This window comes from Salvelinus namaycush, chromosome 26 (genome assembly GCF_016432855.1).
Source record: "Salvelinus namaycush isolate Seneca chromosome 26, SaNama_1.0, whole genome shotgun sequence".
NCBI classification, from domain to species: Eukaryota; Metazoa; Chordata; class Actinopteri; order Salmoniformes; family Salmonidae; genus Salvelinus; species Salvelinus namaycush.
This window is the reverse complement of record NC_052332.1, coordinates 26,196,658-26,217,720: the sequence shown is the minus strand read 5'-3', so window position 1 is coordinate 26,217,720 and position 21,063 is coordinate 26,196,658. Positions and strand designations below refer to the sequence as shown.

Genomic DNA, 21,063 nt, shown 5'->3' with positions numbered 1-21,063 from the left:
TGTCTGTGTTTTTTCTAATGAACAGCTAAATTGTGTTAGTGTCTCTCTCATTATCTACAAAAAATCTACTGCACTTGGACACATTTGGGAGCCAAAAAATATAGCCCCACTCCTGTGATAGGATAGGCACACTCGATTCCGACAGGAACCCTCTATTGGAGATAATATATTGGAGATAATATAGCCTATTATTTTTAAGCAGTTTATGTTTTAACAACCAAACCTCTCAATGTATCAAGTGTATGTTACTAGGGCTAATCATGTAGCCTACTCTTGAACATGGACAGTGATAGGTTTACTAGTTGCTTAGTCCAGATGAGTTACAATTACATTATTCAGGATACAATACATTGTTCATGGTCAGAATAGAGCACATGCTATGGTATCACTCAAAATCATTGTCTATTGTTTTATCAATCGGTAGTAGGCAGCCTATGCGTTGCGGATGTGCTGATTGATCCACTCAAGATGTTGGATGTGGATATTAAATTCACAAGGTATGTGCCTGTTCATCTTGGTTACAATTATTGGTCAGAGACCATGTGACTTGCCATCCAGCATGACTGCGGGTAGCCGTCTGAAACCTCAGACTGATGTGATCGCTGGTGGCGGTGTTATTAATGGAGTGGAGGAGTTATGTCACCCATGAGGAAATATAGGTAAGTGCTCCATATTGAGCATCTGGGGAGCCATAAAGCAAAACCTGAACACAATCATCCACAAGTCTCGGGTGCCGCTGTAACTAAAAAGTATATTTTAAACATCCAAAATCTTTCTCTCAAACTAGGCCTAATATTTTTAAATCCTGAATTAGAATCCTGCATGTTCTGGTTGAGATATACTATTTAAATAATTATAGAGCTCAATATACAGTAGACTACGTGGTTAATAAAACTCCAATCCCCTCTAATTATGAAGGGATCTCCAGGTTAGAACAATTAACCTATGCACCAGTGACTCCAAACCTTCAAAATGTCATTTAATGAGGGGAGCTGTCCAAGGTCCTGAAGAAGAGTAACCAACGTCTGTCACCTACCTCAGTGTTGCCCCTTTAAATCCTTTCTTTTTTTACACGAGATCGCAATGCGCACTTGTCTCTGATTGGCTGGTCTGACTGCCCACGTGTCGTTTTCGGAATTCGTCAGAAACAAAGTTGCTAGCTAGTTAGCTATTTTAAGCAATGAAACGTTACGAAGTGTTGTAAATATGTTTCTATAATCGGTAAAGAGGACGCCCGATGGCAATAATGTAGGTAGCTATTTTACGAGTATAAGTCAGAGGTAGAATCATTCACGTTGCAGAACGCATCTTACATGCATGAATTAGCGTCGTTAGCAACATCTATCTCCATACACGGAATGCAAGGCAGCTAGCTAGCTAATACGCGTCAATTGAAAAACAGAATAACGTTTAATATCCTCTCTGGTGAAGGATCCATTAGCTAGATTGCTATTCTTGCCGACAGCGAACGGTCATTGAGGCCGGCTTGTTTGATTTCACGATGATGCTTGTTAGGTCGAACACATATTTTTAACACTCAACTGCAGCTACCGTGGTCAATTGTTGTGAGCTCATTTTGAGTAGGATAATACTGTAGCAGCTAGCAGAATCAAATAATATTACAACGATGAATCAAAGAAGATGTATCAACCATAACACAGACTCAGTGAATGAAGATCTCACGGGGCAACAAACACATGGTAATAGAGCACACTTACGGTTTTGTCTAGGACACAGCTTTGGTCAACATTGACTTTTCGTAGCAGGTTAGGATAATTAGGAAAAGGGTTAGGGTTACCTAACATATACATTTTACGTCAATTTGACAAAAGCTGTATCCCTTCTAGACATGACCCTTGCTTACATAGACCACACACTTATCTGAAAACGTTCGATTTCCGGTTGGCAAAGGTGGTCCATGTAGTGCCTGATCCCAGACCCAGTATTGACACTGGAATGTAAACCAAGACATGTTTGGACATTTTTTACCCATATAGAAACCCCAACCAAGACTAACTATCAAAATAAGGCCTTTTTGACAAGTAGTCAACATGCCCATCCAGCTCCCACAGTAGGCACTTTTGTGTTGATTATTTTTGCTTTGACATTTTTCACTTGCAGATACTGTTGTCCCGGAGACCCCAGAGCTCAAACGTCCCCCAGGGCCCGGCTCAGTGAGAGGCATGGAAAGCGTGGTACTAGACTCTGATTCAGATGAGGAGATATCAGGGTCTTCCATGATGTTGTCGGGGAAGTAAGTTAGTTGCTACCAAACTCATCTAAATAATGTAAATCAGACTACACCACTCTAGGTTTATACAGGGTCGAGGAAAGCATGTGTATTAATATATATCATCAAGATTCTACTAAAGTTAACCTGCCACAGGTCACATGGCTCCATCCGTCTTACCTGCACCAGGCCTTCAACACAAGGCATGTACAAGTGATTGGGGGGGATTTGTCACACCTGTGACATACTAATAGGCAGGTGGATGTACTGGTGCCATACACACATTTTCTACTGCTTGAGCTCCTTTCAGGGACCTATTTCAGTCCAAGTTAAGTACTGGACACACACTAATCAAAATCGTGAGGATTTCTTTTTTTATGATTCAAGACTCATGCTTTCTTTGATAAAGGAGTCTGGAAAAGGAAGCAGTTACGGGTGCTGTTATCATACTGTCAGATGAGGAGGGAGAGGAGATGAGAACCTCTCTACAGAGAAATGGCAGCCAGCTCCCCAAAAACATATCGGGGAGTCAAGGTGAGGGTTCATTAATCCTATCCCTGGCCTTAATACTTGCTGTTGCACAATTACATGCACAGTGATGCAATCTATACTATTGAATGGAATGGAATCTTCTGTTTCATGTTCTGTAGCCTGCTCTGTGACATGGAGGTCAATGAGTTAGTGAAACGTTAGCCCATTCATAGAGGCTAACTACCTTTAGCGCCAATTGATGATAGTATCTTCTGGCCGAGGGAGTTTTGTTAAGAGCCCTGACACTTGCTCTAAATATTAACACGCATCGCTTGCGGTACAGTTTTGGAAACATAAGGTTCAATTACTGCACACCTTTTTATAGGGTTAGGGTTTCCACATGGCCATAATTCCATGTTGCAGCGCTTGTTTACAGAAAACAGAAGGAAGACAGTCAACTACTTGTGTTAATTAGCTATCTCTGAACACCTGTGTGTGTTACAGAAGAAGGACGTCAGAAACGTGTTGTAACTGTGTTAAAACTGTGTATATTTTCCATTTGTGAAATGACTTTGCTGTGCTATGAAAGTAGAGGGCTTTATGTTTCTAGAACCGTACCAATGAGAATCGATTCACTTTTTAGATGGCTATTTTGGATGCCAGAGCCAGTTTACCTCTGAATATAACATAAGGTCCTTGGATGTTAAAGGAGTAGGCTTTAACAGTACATTCTTGGGTTAGAGAAACATGAAAAGTACATTTAACTGAGACTTCTATTCCCAGCAGCACAAACTAGATAGAGTGTGGTGATGTTCACGCTGTGTTAACCCCTTAATGTCCTGCTTTAGACCCAGACCGGAAGAGGAGACTAGAGGTTTGTGACAGCTCCCAGCAGAGTGGGGCATCAAACTCCAGCAAGAAACCAGCCCTTGAGGAGGATTCAGTGGTGAGTCCAGCTGTCTGCACTCCTATCGCTTCCCTGACACCCCAAACCGGGGAGGGGGGGTGCATATTCAGTTTACACCTGACATGTGAGATCTGTGTTGAGCTAGAGATTTACTAAAGCAATTTAGCAACAGTGCCACGCTCATGGGTACAAGAGCTGCATGGCCCACCTGAGATTCTGACCTCCAGGTTATCAGGTTATTACCCTGACCAAGATGATGTACTACCACCCTGCTTGTTCATGTATTATCTGTCTTCTCCAGTAGAGAGGGGGTAGGCTTGCATGGGGAGGAGCTCTCAGTCTAATTGGTCTGCCTGCCTTGGGACTTCATGCTCCAGTGTGTTTCTGTCCCGCCAGACAGATGATTCTGAGGATGAGGGTCCAGAGCCCAGCTGGAAGAGCCAGGAGGACATGGTGAGGAAACTGCAGACTAAGTTTCCCCGTCTGGTCAAGGAGGTGAGGCTTCCATCGGCTGTAGAATCCCACTCTGCCAACAACAGGCCCTGTGTTCTCCCTCACTGCAGTTCCACAACACATTCATCAGTGCCTTAAATGTTTGGCAAATGTGAACTAATATTGTTTGAAATGAGTGGGAGTTGCATATTAATAATTTATTTTGACAAAAGGTGTTTTGTTTACGACTATCTGTTTGTCTTATCCTGCATACACACAGGAGCTTAGAGAAGTGCTTCTCGAGCATGATTGGCACTTTGAGGACACCCTAGAAGCACTGCACATGTTTTCAGAGGAGGGTGAGAGTTTTGTGTTTCATGGTGTGTCTCTCTGTCTGCGTGTGTTTCATGGTGTCTCTCTGTCTGCGTGTGTTTCATGGTGTCTCTCTCTGTCTCTGTGTGTTTCATGGTGTCTCTCTCTGTCTCCGTGTGTTTCATGGTGTGTCTCTCTGTCTCCGTGTGTTTCATGGTGTCTCTCTCTGTCTCCGTGTGTTTCATGGTGTCTCTCTCTGTCTCCGTGTGTTTCATGGTGTCTCTCTCTGTCTCCGTGTGTTTCATGGTGTCTCTCTCTGTCTCCGTGTGTTTCATGGTGTGTCTCTCTGTCTCCGTGTGTTTCATGGTGTGTCTCTCTGTCTGCGTGTGTTTCATGGTGTGTCTCTCTGTCTGCGTGTGTTTCATGGTGTGTCTCTCTGTCTCCGTGTGTTTCATGGTGTGTCTCTGTCTGCGTGTGTTTCATGGTGTGTCTCTCTGTCTGCGTGTGTTTCATGGTGTGTCTCTCTGTCTGCGTGTGTTTCATGGTGTGTCTCTCTGTCTGCGTGTGTTTCATGGTGTGTCTCTCTCTGTCTGCGTGTGTGTGTGTCTCCGTGTGTTTCATGGTGTGTCTCTCTCTGTCTGCGTGTGTTTCATGGTGTGTCTCTCTGTCTCTGTGTGTTTTATGGTGTGTCTCTCTCTGTCTCTGTGTGTTTCATGGTGTGTCTCTCTCTGTCTGCGTGTGTGTGTGTCTCTGTGTGTTTCATGGTGTATTTCTCTCTGTCTGCGTGTGTTTCATGGTGTGTATTTCTCTCTGTCTGCGTGTGTTTCATGGTGTCTCTCTCTCTGTCTGCGTGTGTTTCATGGTGTCTCTCTCTCTGTCTCCGTGTGTTTCATGGTGTCTCTCTCTCTGTCTGTGTGTTTCATGGTGTCTCTCTATCTGTCTCCGTGTGTTTCATGGTGTCTCTCTCTCTGTCTGTGTGTGTTTCATGGTGTCTCTCTATCTGTCTCCGTGTGTTTCATGGTGTGTATTTCTCTCTGTCTGCGTGTGTTTCATGGTGTGTCTTTCTCTCTGTCTCTGTCTGCGTGTGTTTCATGGTGTCTCTCTCTGTCTCCGTGTATTTCATGGTGTCTCTCTCTCTGTCTGCGTGTTTCATGGTGTGTCTCTCTGTCTCCGTGTATTTCATGGTGTCTCTCTCTCTGTCTGCGTGTTTCATGGTGTGTCTCTCTGTCTGCGTGTTTCATGGTGTGTATTTCTCTCTGTCTGCGTGTTTCATGGTGTGTATTTCTCTCTGTCTGTGTGTTTCATGGTGTCTCTCTGTCTGCGTGTGTTTCATGGTGTGTCTCTCTCTCTGTCTGCGTGTGTTTCATGGTGTGTGTTACTGTCTGTGTGTGTCTCTCTCTCTCTCTCTCTCTCTCTGTATGCGCGTCTCTCTCTCTCTCTCTCTCTCTCTCTGTCTGCGTGTGTTTCATGGTGTCTCTCTCTCTCTCTGTCTGCGTGTGTTTCATGGTGTGTGTTACTGTCTGTGTGTGTGTCTCTCTCTCTCTCTCTCTGTATGCGCGTCTCTCTCTCTCTCTCTGTATGCGCGTCTCTCTCTCTCTCTGTATGCGCGTCTCTCTCTCTCTCTCTGTATGCGCGTCTCTCTCTCTGTATGCGCGTCTCTCTCTCTGTATGCGCGTCTCTCTCTCTCTCTGTATGCGCGTCTCTCTCTCTCTGTATGTGTGTGTCTCTCTCTCTCTCTTTCTGTGTGCGTGTGTCTCTCTCTCTGTATGCGCGTCTCTCTCTCTCTCTCTCTCTCTCTCTATGCGCGTCTCTCTCTCTCTGTATGCGCGTCTCTCTCTCTCTGTATGTGTGTGTCTCTCTCTCTTTCTGTATGCGTGTGTCTCTCTCTCTCTCTCTCTTTCTGTGTGCATATGTCTCTCTCTCTCTCTTTCTGTATGCGTGTGTCTCTCTCTCTCTCTCTCTCTATGCGCGTCTCTCTCTCTGTATGCGCGTCTCTCTCTCTCTGTATGTGTGTGTCTCTCTCTCTTTCTGTATGCGTGTCTCTCTCTCTCTCTCTCTCTTTCTGTATGCGTGTCTCTCTCTCTCTCTCTCTCTTTCTGTATGCGTGTCTCTCTCTCTCTCTCTCTCTTTCTGTATGCGCGTGTGTCTCTCTCTCTCTCTCTCTTTCTGTATGCGTGTGTCTCTCTCTCTCTCTCTCTTTCTGTATGCGTGTGTCTCTCTCTCTCTCTCTCTCTCTCTCTCTCTCTTTCTGTATGCGTGTGTCTCTCTCTCTCTCTTTCTGTATGCGTGTGTCTCTCTCTCTCTTTCTGTATGCGTGTGTGTCTCTCTCTCTTTCTCTTTCTGTATGCGTGTGTCTCTCAAATTCAAATTCAAATTCAAGCTGCTTTATTGGCATGAAAAACATTGTGTCAATATTGCCAAAGCAACAATGTATACAATATACATTGTAATAAAATTATAAACAATGACAAATAATAATATAGAATGGCAGTAAATAATAATACAAAATTAAATATAAAAATAGTAACAATAAAATGGTAACAGTCAATAATCGAATGTAATGTAATAAAAAAATAACTATAACTAATAACTAAATAACGGTCATTTTCACCATTACATTGGTACTACAACTACTATCATCATTACCACTACTACCACCACCACCATCATTAAACTGCTATCATTACCATTACCACCCATACCATTACTACTCGGAATGATAAACAACAATAATAATAGTAATAACAATAACAGTAATAACAATAACAGTCATAATAAGTAACAGTCATAATACTGCTTACTATGCAGATGTTATTATTCAGTGTCCCTCAGGCTATGGCAGGCAAATACATATTTGGCTGCAAGAGGAGCCATTGCTCCTTCGCCCATGAGTATTTTTAGTTTTTCCTCTGGGTTTAATAAGTTAAAATTTGGAATAAATGTAGATATTTCTGTGAATAATGAATCTCTTGGTGAGGAATATTTATCACAGTAAAGGAGAAAGTGCATCTCTGTTTCTACATCCCCTGTCGTGCAGTGACCACATACACGCTCCTCTTTGGGTAGCCATGTCTTTTTATGTCTGCCGGTTTCTATTGCCAATCTCTCTCTCTCTTTCTGTATGCGTGTGTCTATCTCTCTCTCTCTCTCTCTTTCTGTATGCGTGTGTCTCTCTCTCTCGCTCTCTTTCTGTATGCGTGTCTCTCTCTCTCTCTCTCTCTTTCTGTATGCGTGTCTCTCTCTCTCTTTCTGTATGCGTGTCTCTCTCTCTCTCTCTCTCTTTCTGTATGCGTGTCTCTCTCTCTCTCTCTCTTTCTGTATGCGTGTCTCTCTCTCTCTCTCTCTCTTTCTGTATGCGTGTCTCTCTCTCTCTCTCTCTCTCTCTTTCTGTATGCGTGTCTCTCTCTCTCTCTCTCTCTCTCTCTTTCTGTATGCGTGTCTCTCTCTCTCTCTCTTTCTGTATGCGTGTGTCTCTCTCTCTCTCTCTCTCTCTCTGTATGCGTGTCTCTCTCTCTCTCTCTCTCTCTGTATGCGTGTGTCTCTCTCTCTCTCTGTATGCGTGTGTCTCTCTCTCTCTCTCTGTATGCGTGTGTCTCTCTCTCTCTCTCTCTGTATGCGTGTCTCTCTCTCTCTCTCTCTGTATGTGTGTGTCTCTCTCTCTCTCTCTGTATGCGTGTGTCTCTCTCTCTCTCTGTATGCGCGTGTGTGTGTCTCTCTCTGTATGCGTGTGTCTCTCTCTCTCTCTCTGTATGCGTGTGTCTCTCTCTGTATGCGTGTGTCTCTCTCTGTATGCATGTGTCTCTCTCTCTCTCTGTATGCGCGTGTGTGTGTCTCTCTCTGTATGCGTGTGTCTCTCTCTGTATGCGTGCCTCTCTCTCTCTCTGTATGCGTGTGTGTCTCTCTCTGCGTGTGTTTCATGGTGTGTGTGTGTGTGTCTCTCTCTGTCTGTGTGTGTTTCATGGTGTGTGTGTGTATGTGTCTCTCTCTGTCTCCGTGTGTGTGTCTCTCTCTGTCTCCGTGTGTTTCATGGTGTGTGTGTGTGTATCTCCTTGTGTTTCGTGGTGTGTGTCTCTCTCTGTCTCCGTGTGTTTCATGGTGTGTGTGTGTGTGTGTCTCCGTGTGTTTCATGGTGTGTGTGTGTCTCCGTGTATTTTGTGGTGTGTGTCTGTGTGTCTCTCTCTGTGTCCGTGTGTTTCATGGTGTGTGTCTCCGTGTGTTTCATGGTGTGTGTGTGTGTGTGTGTGTGTCTTTCTCTGTCTCCGTGTGTTTCATGGTGTGTGTGTGTGTGTGTCTCTGTCTCTGTGTGTTTCATGGTGTGTGTGTGTGTGTGTGTGTGTCTCTCTCTGTCTCCGTGTGTTTCATGGTGTGCCTGTTCTTGAGTGAATCCTTGTATATAAAACCAAAACATTAACTTAGGGAGCTAGATAAGTCCCTTGCTGTCTTGCAGCCATAGTTTCCTGTGTTGTTTTAAGTCAATGTATGTAGGTAGCCCAACATCCCTCCCAGGAACTGCAGACTGATTCTGTTTCCTTCATCAGGGGGGAGGTCCAGTCAAGGGGATACCCAGGCATCATCATCAGCTAGTTCAGCCCCCCAAGCCTCAGCACATCAGGCAGGCCCAGCAGCCGAACCCCCTGGTTGTCCCACATCACTACCTCACAAGTCTCCCAGTGGGACCGGAGAGAAGACCATCAGTAGGCCGACCAAAGGAACAGACAGAAGGAGGAGGGTGATTCCAGAGCCAGGCACCAGCTCTGAAGACGAGGCCAGTGATGACTTTGATGAATCTGCTGAGGGCGTGGAGCTGAACTCTGATGGCTCAGATCAGGAGGTTGGAACAAGGTCTCTTGTGAAGGGCCAGATCCTCAGGTTCTTCCAGGAGGCATCGCTGGATGAGCTGTCTCTCATCTCTGGCTGCTCTGTGAAGAAGGCCCAGAGGATTGTCGAGCTGCGCCCATTTAACGAGTGGGAGGATCTGGTGAGGGGCATAATGAACTTGTGTGCATGGATATGAACACACACTGACATCTCTGGGTTCCAATTGAAGGCTGACTGGGCTACATCAGAACAACCGGAGTGTAACCTTGTGGGTAATTGATTGTGTGTTTCCCCCAGTTGGATGCTCTTGACAGAGGGAACGGCCTCTCCACTGATCTGGTGCAGGGCTGCCGTGTGGTCCTGAGAGAACGGGACGTTGTGCGCAGCCTCATGACCAAGTGTGAGAAAATCGCCAACAAGATGATGCAGGATGTGACCCAAGTGGTGGAGAGGGACAAGGGCTCCCAGAAACAGCCTGAGATCCTCAACGGGAAGTGGGTTGAGCTGCTGTTTTTATACTAATCTCACTGACATACACACGTTCAGGTAGTTATGTAGAATGATTTTTGTCAACAACATGATCTCATACATGTACACAGGCAGTCTTGAACAGTCTTTTTGTCATTACTGAGTTTCCTGTGTTACTATGTCCTCTCCAGATACCAGTTGAAGCCTTATCAGCTCATTGGTCAAAATTGGCTGACCCTGCTCCATCAGAACAACCTGAGTGGAATCCTTGCTGATGAGATGGTGAGTTGTTATTCCTGACTAGTCTCCAACAGCTTATCTCAGATCCTCTTAATCGTGTGTTAATGTGACTGGGAAGCAGGCAAAACTTTTTGTTGTGCCAAGTCGGTCTCTGAAAGGTAGAGCTTCTGTAATGCATCACCTCCTGTCTTTTGTTGGCAGGGTTTGGGGAAGACCATCCAGGCCATCTCGTTCCTGGCCAGCCTGTACCAGGAGGGCAATAAGGGCCCACATCTCCTCACTGTACCTGCCTCCACACTGGGTGAGCTTTAGCAGTAGTGCTGCACACACAGATTGCATGGTGCCTTGAGATCTGCATAGAAAAAATATTCAAGTGTAACTTTCCTATCCTTTTAAGATGTTTTTTTTTTTAACAGATTTTTCTTCTCTGTTGCAGATAATTGGGTGCGGGAGCTGAATCTGTGGTGTCCCAGGCTCAAAGTCCTGGTGTACTATGGTGAGTGAATCTTCTATTCATTCTGAATGGCGTGACTCATCAGACTGGTTGTCATGGTTCAGGCTTTTTGTTTGTTTGATTATACAGACTTCAACCCGTTGGTTTTAGTCACCATGAGTGACAGAATGACTAAATATAGATAGTCATATTTATATTGTGTGTGTGTGTGTGTGTCTAGGGTCTGTGGAGGATCGCAAGTACCTTCGATATGATATTCTCAACAGACAGGTCGACTACAACATCATCATTTCCACGTAAGTCTAAAATCTGAGAAATGACTGTTATGCAAGAATGACGGGGGCGGCGAGGTGAAAGAAATCTGTCTGTGCCCTTGAGCAAGACCCCTAACTCTAATTGCTCTGGATAACAGTGTCTGCTAAGTGTTATTTAGTTTTCTATTTTATACTTGGAACTGCACTTGAGTCTAGTATTCTACAGGTTCACATCCTACTGTCTTAGCTACTGTGTGTCTTCTGAGCAAGACACTTAGCCCTAAGTGCCTCAGGTAATATCCAGCAGAATTAGTGGCGATCTTGTAAAACCATCAGCCGTGTAAGTCACCCCGGCTGGGCTTCTGCTAACATGATCATATATTCAGCGTTTGACTAAACCTGAAAAGTTCTGTGTTAGCTGTACCTGTGACTCGTTCATACTTCATGGTAATCAAGCGGTTGTCATGCCTCACAGACCACTGAGGACCTTGTGTGTTTGGCATGGCTCCTTGAGCTGCTGTGTTTCTGCTGCCAGGTACGCTCTGACCACCAGCAACGACAACGACCGCAGCCTGTTCCGAAAGCTCAAACTGGAGTACGCTGTGTTCGATGAGGGCCACATGCTGAAGAACATGAGCTCGCTGCGCTACCGCCACCTCATGGCCATCAACGTAAGTACATTGCAGGGGTGGGGGTCACCTTGGCTGATAACAGCCATTAATGATTGGCGTGATAATGATTTTAAGATACATTTTAATGTTAGCCTCTAAACTGTTCCGCTTCCTGCCTGAGCAATGTCTTGTTTGTCTCCTGTGACTCACCCCACTTTCTTCCTTTTCACTGCAGTGCATTCTGACACTTTTTGTCATGGTGCTATACAATGTACTATATTCATCTAATCAGTTTTGATGGGATCTCAGGCTAAGTACCGTCTGCTGCTGACTGGGACTCCAGTGCAGAACAACCTCCTGGAGCTCATGTCCCTGCTCAACTTCATCATGCCCGATATGTTCTCCAGCAGCACTTCACAGCTCGCCAATATGTTTGCCATGGTGAGGCTAGAACACATGCTATACGGGATCACTCCAGATATATTTGTCTTAGTATGCAGCAAATTTGACTCATCCGGTCAAAAAGTCTAGCTAATATAAGCCCACTGGCTATGCTAAGATTTCCTTTGGAGAGATGTCATCTTTTATTTCCTGTCAGAAATCATCAGAGGAGCAGAGCAGCTTTGAGATGGAGAGGATCTCTCATGCCAAACTGATCATGAAACCCTTCATCCTCAGACGTGTCAAGAGTGAGGTACGGAACCGCTCGGTCTAAACTCATTACCAGATAGGGTTATGGCATGACTTGGGACAGTGATATATCCTCTACCACGGTACTTCATACTTGTATACTATTGTGCATTGTTTTCATGGTTCATTTAGAGTTCTACTGTGCTATTTTCTTAGGGGCTAATCTATAACTTCAGATTTCCCCGTAGTCTCCCATTGACATCAATGCATGACTAAGGGAAAATTCTATTTAAGTGGAAGTTAGGATTCGTCCCAAAGAGACGTTTGGTTGACGTATGACTGGATCGACTTGCGTCTCTGCCTCAGGTGCTGAAGCAGCTCCCAGCCAAAGAGGAGAAGGTGGAATTCTGTGCCATGAGTGACCAGCAGCAGCAGCTCTACAATGCCTTAATGCAGAAGCTCAAGGGATCCACCAATGGAGAGAGTATGTTAGGGAGAGGAGGAAGGCATCTGGTTCATTTGAAAAGTGATGGAAGGCCTAAGAGAACATTAAATAGCAACACAAGTAGAATTTTAAGGAGCATCGATTATCTGATTTAAAACCATATGTTGCCCATGTGTCCTCCACAGAGAGAGAACTGACCAATGTGATGATGCAGTTGAGGAAGATGGCAAATCATCCATTGCTGCACCGGGAGCATTATACCACTACCAAACTGGCTGCTATGAGTCAACTCATGCTCAAGGTCAGACCTGAAAACTTACTGGTGTTTGAAGAGAATGTTTTGAATGGGTTTGTAACTGCTATTGACAGCTCCCCTCCACTAATATGATAGCTACTGCTGTTTTGTCTGCTGTTGATGGGGCTGTCGGAAAGCTAAGGGCATTACATTGGGTATTTTCGTCAGTCTGTGATTGCTTTGACTCGGTTTGACCCTTAACCCCATCAGGAGCCGACCCACTGTGAAGCAGACCCAGCACTGATCAAGGAGGACATGGAGGTCATGACAGACTTTGAGCTGCATCGACTTTGTCTTCAGTACCCGTCCGTACAAGACTATCAGCTGGACACAGACATGCTCCTGGACTCAGGAAAACTCAGCCTGCTCACACAGCTTCTGGCCTCTCTCAAAACCAAGGTTTGAAAGCTACAGTGGAAGTGGCTCAATTGGAGACAGCATTTTTATTATGCACTATTAAGCCTTGCCCGTAGTGATCCAGCTCCAGTCTTCTCCATCTCTCTCCCTGGTGGTTTCTTCACCCCCCCCCATAAAACCAGTCACCCTTTTATTCCCCATTCCTCTACCTGTCAGACACTTCATCTCTTCCCTGCTCTCAATTACAATCACTCTTTTCTTGGCTTTCCCCCTTCCAACATGCAGTCAACCACATCTCTATATTTCTCGCTCTCTCTGATCCCTCTGGTCCTGTAGTTATTAATCACAGTGACTGTGTTTCTGTGTCAGGGGGATAGAGTGGTGCTCTTCAGCCAGTTCACCATGATGCTGGACATTCTAGAGGTGTTCCTGAAGCACTTGAAGCATCACTACATTCGACTGGATGGATCAACGCCCATGTCTGACAGGTAGGACGTTGAACTCTGTCCATACAGCCGCAAGGCAATTTTTTCCCCCCTGTACTTACCATTCTGTTCAATGAGTGTCTATAGCACAGGCTGTAATTTATCTCCTAATAGGATATGACAGGCCTTAGTCATTTGGGAATGGATTGATACGTAGTAGAGACTGAAAATGGTCACAACCAGGGTTTTTTCCAAGGACTCTGAACATTATGTAAATTAAACTGTTAATCACAATTTTGTTTTATTATACTTATTAATAGAAATGTCTTAATGTCCATAAATACCTTTATGGACATTAATAGATCTGTTAATTCTCCCATCCTCTTGTAGAATCGTGCTGATTGACCAGTACAACACAGAGTTGGACATCTTTGTGTTCTTGATGTCTACTAAGGCTGGTGGCCTGGGCATCAACCTGACCTCAGCCAATGTGGTCATCTTGCACGACATTGACTGCAACCCCTACAACGATAAGCAGGCCGAGGACCGCTGTCACCGTGTCGGACAGACAAGGTCAGTGAGGATCGGGAAACTATGTTTTCCCACAAGCAGTTTGCTAACGTTACCCGCCATACCCAGGCTATGCGCTTCCTTTGAGCTTGTGTTGCTCATACAGTAGATGTGAGTGTATATACCCTGTAGTAAAATTCTGGCATCTTTATGTTGCAGGACTGTGAAGGTGATCAAGCTGATCAGTAAGGACTCTATAGAGGATGGCATGCTCCGCATCGGTCAGAAGAAACTCAAACTGGAGCAGGATATGACTGCTTCCGAGTCCCAGGACGGTGAGCTCATTATTCCCTCCTATCTCTCACATTAACCACCATATACTGTACCGCGCATGCCGATACCAACACATACCAACATTAATTTTCATATAGCCTGCCAATGAACATATTCCCTGACAGTCAATTGATAGATATTACTGGCTAAAACTAGATGCATTTCCTTTGTCAGGAGATGAGGACTCAATACCAGAAGACATGGCCTCCCTTCTGAAGGCATCACTGGGGCTGTGAGGATGCATCTATTTGTCTGGAGGGGTCCTCAAGGTTGTCAATTGTCAGGGCATTCAGAGCCATGGATGCCGCATGTCTCCTCTTATCTTCACTGTACTGTATGTACAAATAGTTTCTTAAGTTCAATGCCTTATGATGTTTCTAAGAAATTTTGTGTCACTGTTGCAACAATTTCTAATAAAAGATTACAAGCAGTGATGTTCAATTTTCCATGATTTTATGTGGGCTACATTTTGAAGCGCAGGCGCAGTCTGGATGGCTGAGCAACTGCATTGCAGTGATGATCATTCTAAACACAGCGGGAAGATTCGAATAGTGCTAGCTACCAAGACGGAGGTCGTAGAAAACAATAGGCAGAACATTACATTAGCCAACTAGCCTAGCTGTTTTCCACGTCTAAAAGTAGCCAACTCGGAAACGTAATGTAAGTTACTCTCAATATGACTGCGATTTTTTTAACGTCAGAACATGTTTTACAAACCGGTGATCTTGTGTAGATTCAGATAAACTAACGTTAGCTAATTTAGCTAGTTAGCCAGCGTTGTGAATGGTTCTCGAAATTCATAACTTACTTGATTGAACTAGTATGGATAGACGGTCTATGAGATTGGCTTGATTAACTAACCTAGATGGCTAGCTATGTATTTTCACTTAGTAATCTTGTTCCAAAATCTTTGCATAACTACTGTAACAAAGTTGACAAGAACGAACACAAGACAAAGCTTCATAGCTACTATATGCTTTAAAAAAAACGATATTGTCAATTTTGTTACTTCCGTTTTATTTGTAACTAGCAAGCTATCTAACATGTGCCCTAGTATAAACTGTATCGTGAAATTGATACATGTATAGCTACATATATTAATCTATACATTCATCCGGTAAAGTCCAGCTAAGTCATTACGAAAGGAATAATAATTCTAAGGTTATACCGTTATGTACCTAAAGCATCGTAAAAAAAAAAAAAAAAAGAAGATAAATGACAAACATCATTGTAATCAACTCTTATATTTTCGGCTATTTAATTTATTTGGGGTAACAGACATTTACAACAAAATGTACAATGTGGACCCAGAGGATATCACTTGAAAGTATGAATTAAAACGCTTGTTTCCAAAGTGGTCCTCGATGGTAAAAACAATAACACATATAATGATAAAAAGGCAAAACAAAATTACAAACAACCATAAATACATTAATTTATATTGACTTCCTAAAAAGTGGAACTATTCAATGCACTTTAACCTAAACTTAAAAATCAACCATATTAATTTCACATTAAAACAATCTATTCATTGCACACCATACCTATCATTCAAATAAATACTCCTGATCAGCAGTAGGGGGCACAAGGGGCAGTGATAAGTGAAGACGTATAGTATCCTAAATGATAGGGGAAGACGTGTAGTGGCCTAAACGGTAGGGGAAGACGTGTAGTGGCCTAAATGATAGGGGAAGACGTGTAGTGGCCTAAACGGTAGGGGAAGACGTGTAGTGGCCTAAATGATAGGGGAAGACGTGTAGTGGCCTAAACGATAGGGGGAGACGTGTAGTGGCCTAAACGGTAGGGGAAGACGTGTAGTGGCCTAAACGGTAGGGGAAGACGTGTAGTGGCCTAAACGGTAGGGGAAGACGTGTAGTGGCCTAAACGGTAGGGGGAGACGTGTAGTGGCCTAAACGATAGGGGGAGACGTGTAGTGGCCTAAACGATAGGGGGAGACGTGTAGTGGCCTAAACGATAGGGGGAGACGTGTAGTGGCCTAAACGATAGGGGGAGACGTGTAGTGGCCTAAACGGTAGGGGGAGACGTGTAGTGGCCTAAACGGTAGGGGGAGACGTGTAGTGGCCTAAACGGTAGGGGGAGACGTGTAGTGGCCTAAACGGTAGGGGGAGACGTGTAGTGGCCTAAACGGTAGGGGGAGACGTGTAGTGGCCTAAACGGTAGGGGGAGACGTGTAGTGGCCTAAACGGTAGGGGGAGACGTGTAGTGGCCTAAACGGTAGGGGGAGACGTGTAGTGGCCTAATTGCCTGAGCTTAAGGTACAGTGCCTTCAGAAAGTATTCATACCCCATGATTTATTCCACATTTTGTTGTTACAACCTCGATTCAAAATTGATGTTGATTTTTTTTCTCACACATGTAAACACAATACCCCACAATGACTGTGAAAACATGTTTTTATAATTTTTTGAAATTGTATTGAAAATTAAATAAAGAGCTTTAATTTACATAAGTATTCACACCCCTTTGCTATGACACTCCAAATTGAGCTCAGGTGCATCCAATTTCCATTGATCACACTTGAGATGTGATTACAACTTGGTTGGAGTCCACCTGTGAACAATTCAATTGTTTCGACATGATTTAGAAAGAAACACACCAGTCTATATAAGGTCCCACAGTTGACAGTGCATGTCGGGCCCGAGGGGTTCGTGCTGATTGTACAGCGATTGTGACAGCCGGTTAAATGGCTTTCCTTTGGAAGGCAAGAACAATATGTTTGTCAGGAGAGGTGCAGTATTATCATAAGGAGACATATACTTGGAATACGGAGGAGGAATTGAGGGAGAAAGAGGCAGATGAGATCTAAGAGGGAGGAAGAGGGTGAGCTTGAGTCGGTTAAAAATGTCAGGAAAATAAATGGAAGTGAATGAGGTCAAAGTATCGTAAGTGGTAGGTGTGGGGAAGTTCTCGGAGCCCAGTTTCAGGGTGGGTGACGAGTTGGGTGCTGTGGAATCGGTGAGGGTAATCAGAAGTGGTCTTGTGATAATTGTTTGTATTTCTGCTGGTCAGAGGGAGATGGTGCTCCGTGTTAAATGAATGGGGGCAAGAAATGTGAATTGTTTTGCTCTCAAGAAAAGGGTGCGATTTGAAAGGAGTGATTTACTGGGGTAGCAGCAAATGTTATGGAACTAACCAAACTGCCTAGAGCTGGCCGTCCAACCCAACTGAGCAACTGGGAAGAAGGACCTTGGTCAGGGAGGTGACCAAGAACCCAATGACCACTCTGACAGAACTACAGAGTTCCTTGGCTGAGATGGAAGAACTTGCCAGAAGGACAACAGTCTTTTTGCTGTGGAATTATTAGATTACATGTTAGATATTGTTGGAACTAGAAGCACAAGCATTAAACTACACTCGCAATAACATCTGCTAACCATGTGTATGTGACCAATAAGATTTGATTTGACCAATCTGGGCTTCATGGGAGAGTGGCCAGACGGGAGCCACTCCTGAGAAAAAAGCACATGACAGCACGCCTAGAGTTTGCAAAAATGCACGTGAAAGACTGAGAAGACAAAATATTCTATTGGTCTGATTAGACAAAAATTTAACTCTTTGGCCTGAATGCAAAACGCTATGTCTGGCGAAAACCAGGCACAGCTCATCACCTGTCTATCACCATCCCTACCGTAAAGCATGGCAGTGTCAGCGTCATGCTATGGGGATGCTTTTCCGCGGTCAGGGACTGGGAGACTGGTAAGGAACAATGAATGGCGCCGAATACAGGCACATCCTTGATGAGAACCTGCTTCAGAGTGCAAATGACCTTAGACTGGGGGCGAAGATTTACATTCCAACAGGACAATGAGCCAAAGCAATGCTGGAATGGCTTCAGAACGTGGACGTTTTTGAGTGGCCCAGCCAAAGCCCATACTTGAATCCCATTTGTAAATCTGTGTAAAGACTTGAAGATTGCAGTTTACCGCTGCTCCCCATCTAACTTAACAGAGCTTGAGAAAATCTGCAAGGAAGAATAGAAGAAAATCCCCAAAACCAGATTTGCAAAGCTGATAGACACCGTTGACGACTCAAAGCTGTAATCGCTACTAAAGATGCTTCTACAAAGTATCGACTCGGGTGTGAATACTTCTATATTTAATTTTCTACATATTTGAAACAATTTCTAAACATGTTTTCACTTTGTCATTATGAGTTAATGTGTGTAGAAGGGTAAACATTTTTTTTAATCCATTTTGAATTTGGGCTGTAACACAACAAAATGTGGAGTAAGACTTTATGAATACTTTATGAAGGCACTTTATTCAAGATTCATATGTCAAAATGGCCATTGAATGAACAGCAGGAAATCTTCCAGATTTATTTCATTTTATTGAGCAGCACAGTCTTTACCATATTCTTCTTTTTCAGCAATATGAGTCATTGCGGGTTTGAGGATATAATCCTGCATTTGAACGACAGGATTTCATCCATCAGACAGGTCTTGGAGCTGCGGGCAATTGGTATGATGATCTGGTGCATACGGGGCATGTCTCTTGTCGAAGGGATAACTTTTATCTTATGTAGTTAGTGTTTCAGCTAACAGAGAAGAGAGCTCACCTCATCAAACAGAAACTCAGTGGTTTTCTGACAGCATCAGGTAATACATCACCTTCTTGAAACGTAACTTAAAATGTAAGGCTTATATTCAGCAAAATATCATGACAAGCGGATCATTCTAGGGAAGATGGGACAAATGTCCTTTCAATAGATGGACTCCTTGATCAGTTTGAATAATGTGTTGGCTGCCAAAAAGACCTACTGAAGAATTTAAAGGTATTGCATACATGCTTCACATTCTTTCTAGACAGGTCCTTTTTAGCTTGTCTGGATTGCAATATCTTAAAGTATGCTATTTGTCCTTTATGTCAGTTGTGAAATCTGAGTTGTAATTGTAACCCTGGACTGATGGTGATTGACTTATTTTTGTCACAGGAACTAGAGGAGTGCTTCCTGAAGGAGGTGCAGGATGGAAAGCAGCTTAGGGTCAACATGCCAAGGAAAGGGACAGCCAGCTGTCCAGTAAGGATACTGTGTGTGTTGTAACAGGAGAAGCTACAGAGTACCAACCAAATGAATTGTAAATGTTTTGTCCTATATATATTTTTTAATCTCCTTTGATACCCCAGTGGAAGAGGGCCTGTGAGACAGAGTGGATGTGCAACCAACCCAGCAGGAGCACCTCAGGAAAACCTCCAAGAACCAGATCAGAGAGATGGAATTCATCAACTACCCAGAGTTTAAGACCATCCCTCAGTGAGTCCCCCTCAGTAACACATGGTCATCCATATACTTTAGTGCAGTTTTATTTAAGATGTTACTGCAGATCTGGCAGTTTTACCAGTAAAATAAATACATGTTTATAATATCTCTTTCCTCTATCACTCTTTTCCTTTGTATCACTCACTCTTTTCTCTTGGTACATGAAAGGCCGTGTGACATATGTCCAGCTGAATGCTTCTGTGGAAAGCATTAACACAGCCGTAACAGGGAAGTAAAAAGTCCTGCACCTGCCAGTAAAAACCCTGAATAATGCCACACGCAAGCTTCATCAGCGATTTTAAGGAGGATGACACAAAAGGTACCTCACTCAAACTACAGTTCTAAAGAAGGGTTTGTACTTTCCTTCCCTATGACACAAAACACGGTTGATCATTGCTGTTGTAGGAGTTGTGTTAATTCTTCCAAGAAAGGGATATTATGTTCTGATCCAGATATTGTTTTGACAACATTTGGTCAAGGATGGCTGCCTGGGTACTGATGGGAACTAACTTACTTCCTGTCTCAATACTCCTGTGTTCCCCTACAGGTCTACTTTTCATTGTAGAGGCGGACATTAAAGAGTTCACTTGGATGAAAGTGGACAAGCGCTTCCAGGGCATCCTCAACATGCTACGTCACGGCCAGCATCTGCCAGGAGGTTTACACGCTACGTCCTGCTGTGAAAAGAGCTGAAATGGAGTTTGTCATTGAGCTTGCCTTGAAGATGTTGATTTGTCCTCTGTCCTCAACATACAGTCAGGTCCATAATTATTGGCACCCTTGATAAAGGGTGGTGTTGTTTGTGTCGAACTGCTATGCTTTATCTTGGCCAGGTCGCAGTTGTAAATGTGAACTTGTTCTCAACTAGCCTACCTGGTTAAATAAAGGTGAAATAAATAAAAAAAGATGAGCAAAAAATAAATTTTGTGTAAAGGGGAATTGCAGTTAATGTGATTGTCCTGCTTTCTGTTTATATTTCAACACTGAGGTGGAAATTACACCTGGTTGCCTCGGCCAGGTGGCTGAAACTTGGCCGCAAGTGGTTCTTCCAGTTAAACCATAACCCCAAGCATTAATCAATGTCCACAAGGAAATTGTTAATTGACCACAAAATCATTATATTGCAATGGCCATCTCAATGTCCAGACTTGAACCCCCATTGGAAACCTGTGGTTGGAATTGAAGAGGACAGTCTATAACAGCAGACAAAGGATATCAAGGATCTGGAAATATTCTGTATGGAGGAATGGTCTAAGATTCCCCCCCCAAACATGTTCTCCAATCTCATAAAATATTTTAGAAAAAGGCTGTGTTATCCTCGCAAGGGGAGGGTGCTAGAGTATTGAAAACAGATGGCAATAATTTTTACCCTTTGTTTAACAAAAAATAGTTGTTAAACAAAATCTCTTATTCGGAGCAATTGTATAAAATATAATTTCCCCTAAAAAAATTGAGCACACACTAATATACAGTTGAAGTCAGAAGTTTATATACACCTTAGCCAAATACATTTTTCACAATTCCTGACATTTAATCCTAGTAAAAATTCCCTGTCTTAGGTGAGTTAGGATCACCACTTTATTTTAAGAAT

The 21,063-nt window shown here is 43.7% G+C and overlaps 1 protein-coding gene and 1 pseudogene across 2 annotated transcripts; both read left to right on the top strand.

Moving 5' to 3' along the window:
• Window positions 1–1,146: 1,146 nt before the first annotated feature.
• Window positions 1,147–14,613, top strand: LOC120021301 (SWI/SNF-related matrix-associated actin-dependent regulator of chromatin subfamily A containing DEAD/H box 1B-like). 2 transcript variants are annotated; one of them, XM_038965001.1, is made up of 22 exons: window positions 1,147–1,248; window positions 2,122–2,254; window positions 2,640–2,764; window positions 3,550–3,647; window positions 4,005–4,103; window positions 4,321–4,399; window positions 8,891–9,330; window positions 9,468–9,664; window positions 9,830–9,920; window positions 10,080–10,179; window positions 10,315–10,374; window positions 10,553–10,628; window positions 11,122–11,257; window positions 11,507–11,638; window positions 11,796–11,891; window positions 12,194–12,311; window positions 12,458–12,573; window positions 12,778–12,966; window positions 13,294–13,412; window positions 13,740–13,922; window positions 14,079–14,194; window positions 14,367–14,613. In XM_038965001.1, exons 2-22 carry the CDS (start codon window positions 2,184–2,186, stop codon window positions 14,426–14,428), a joined length of 2,703 nt encoding a protein of 900 aa, XP_038820929.1. In that variant the 5' UTR covers window positions 1,147–1,248; window positions 2,122–2,183; the 3' UTR covers window positions 14,429–14,613. The 2 variants fall into 2 exon arrangements, with proteins under 2 accessions (XP_038820929.1, XP_038820928.1); XM_038965000.1 differs by having other exon boundaries at window positions 1,147–1,700.
• A 3,972-nt stretch (window positions 14,614–18,585) lies between these two features.
• LOC120020905 lies at window positions 18,586–20,274 on the top strand (annotated as a pseudogene).
• The last annotated feature ends 789 nt before the right edge of the window (window positions 20,275–21,063 follow it).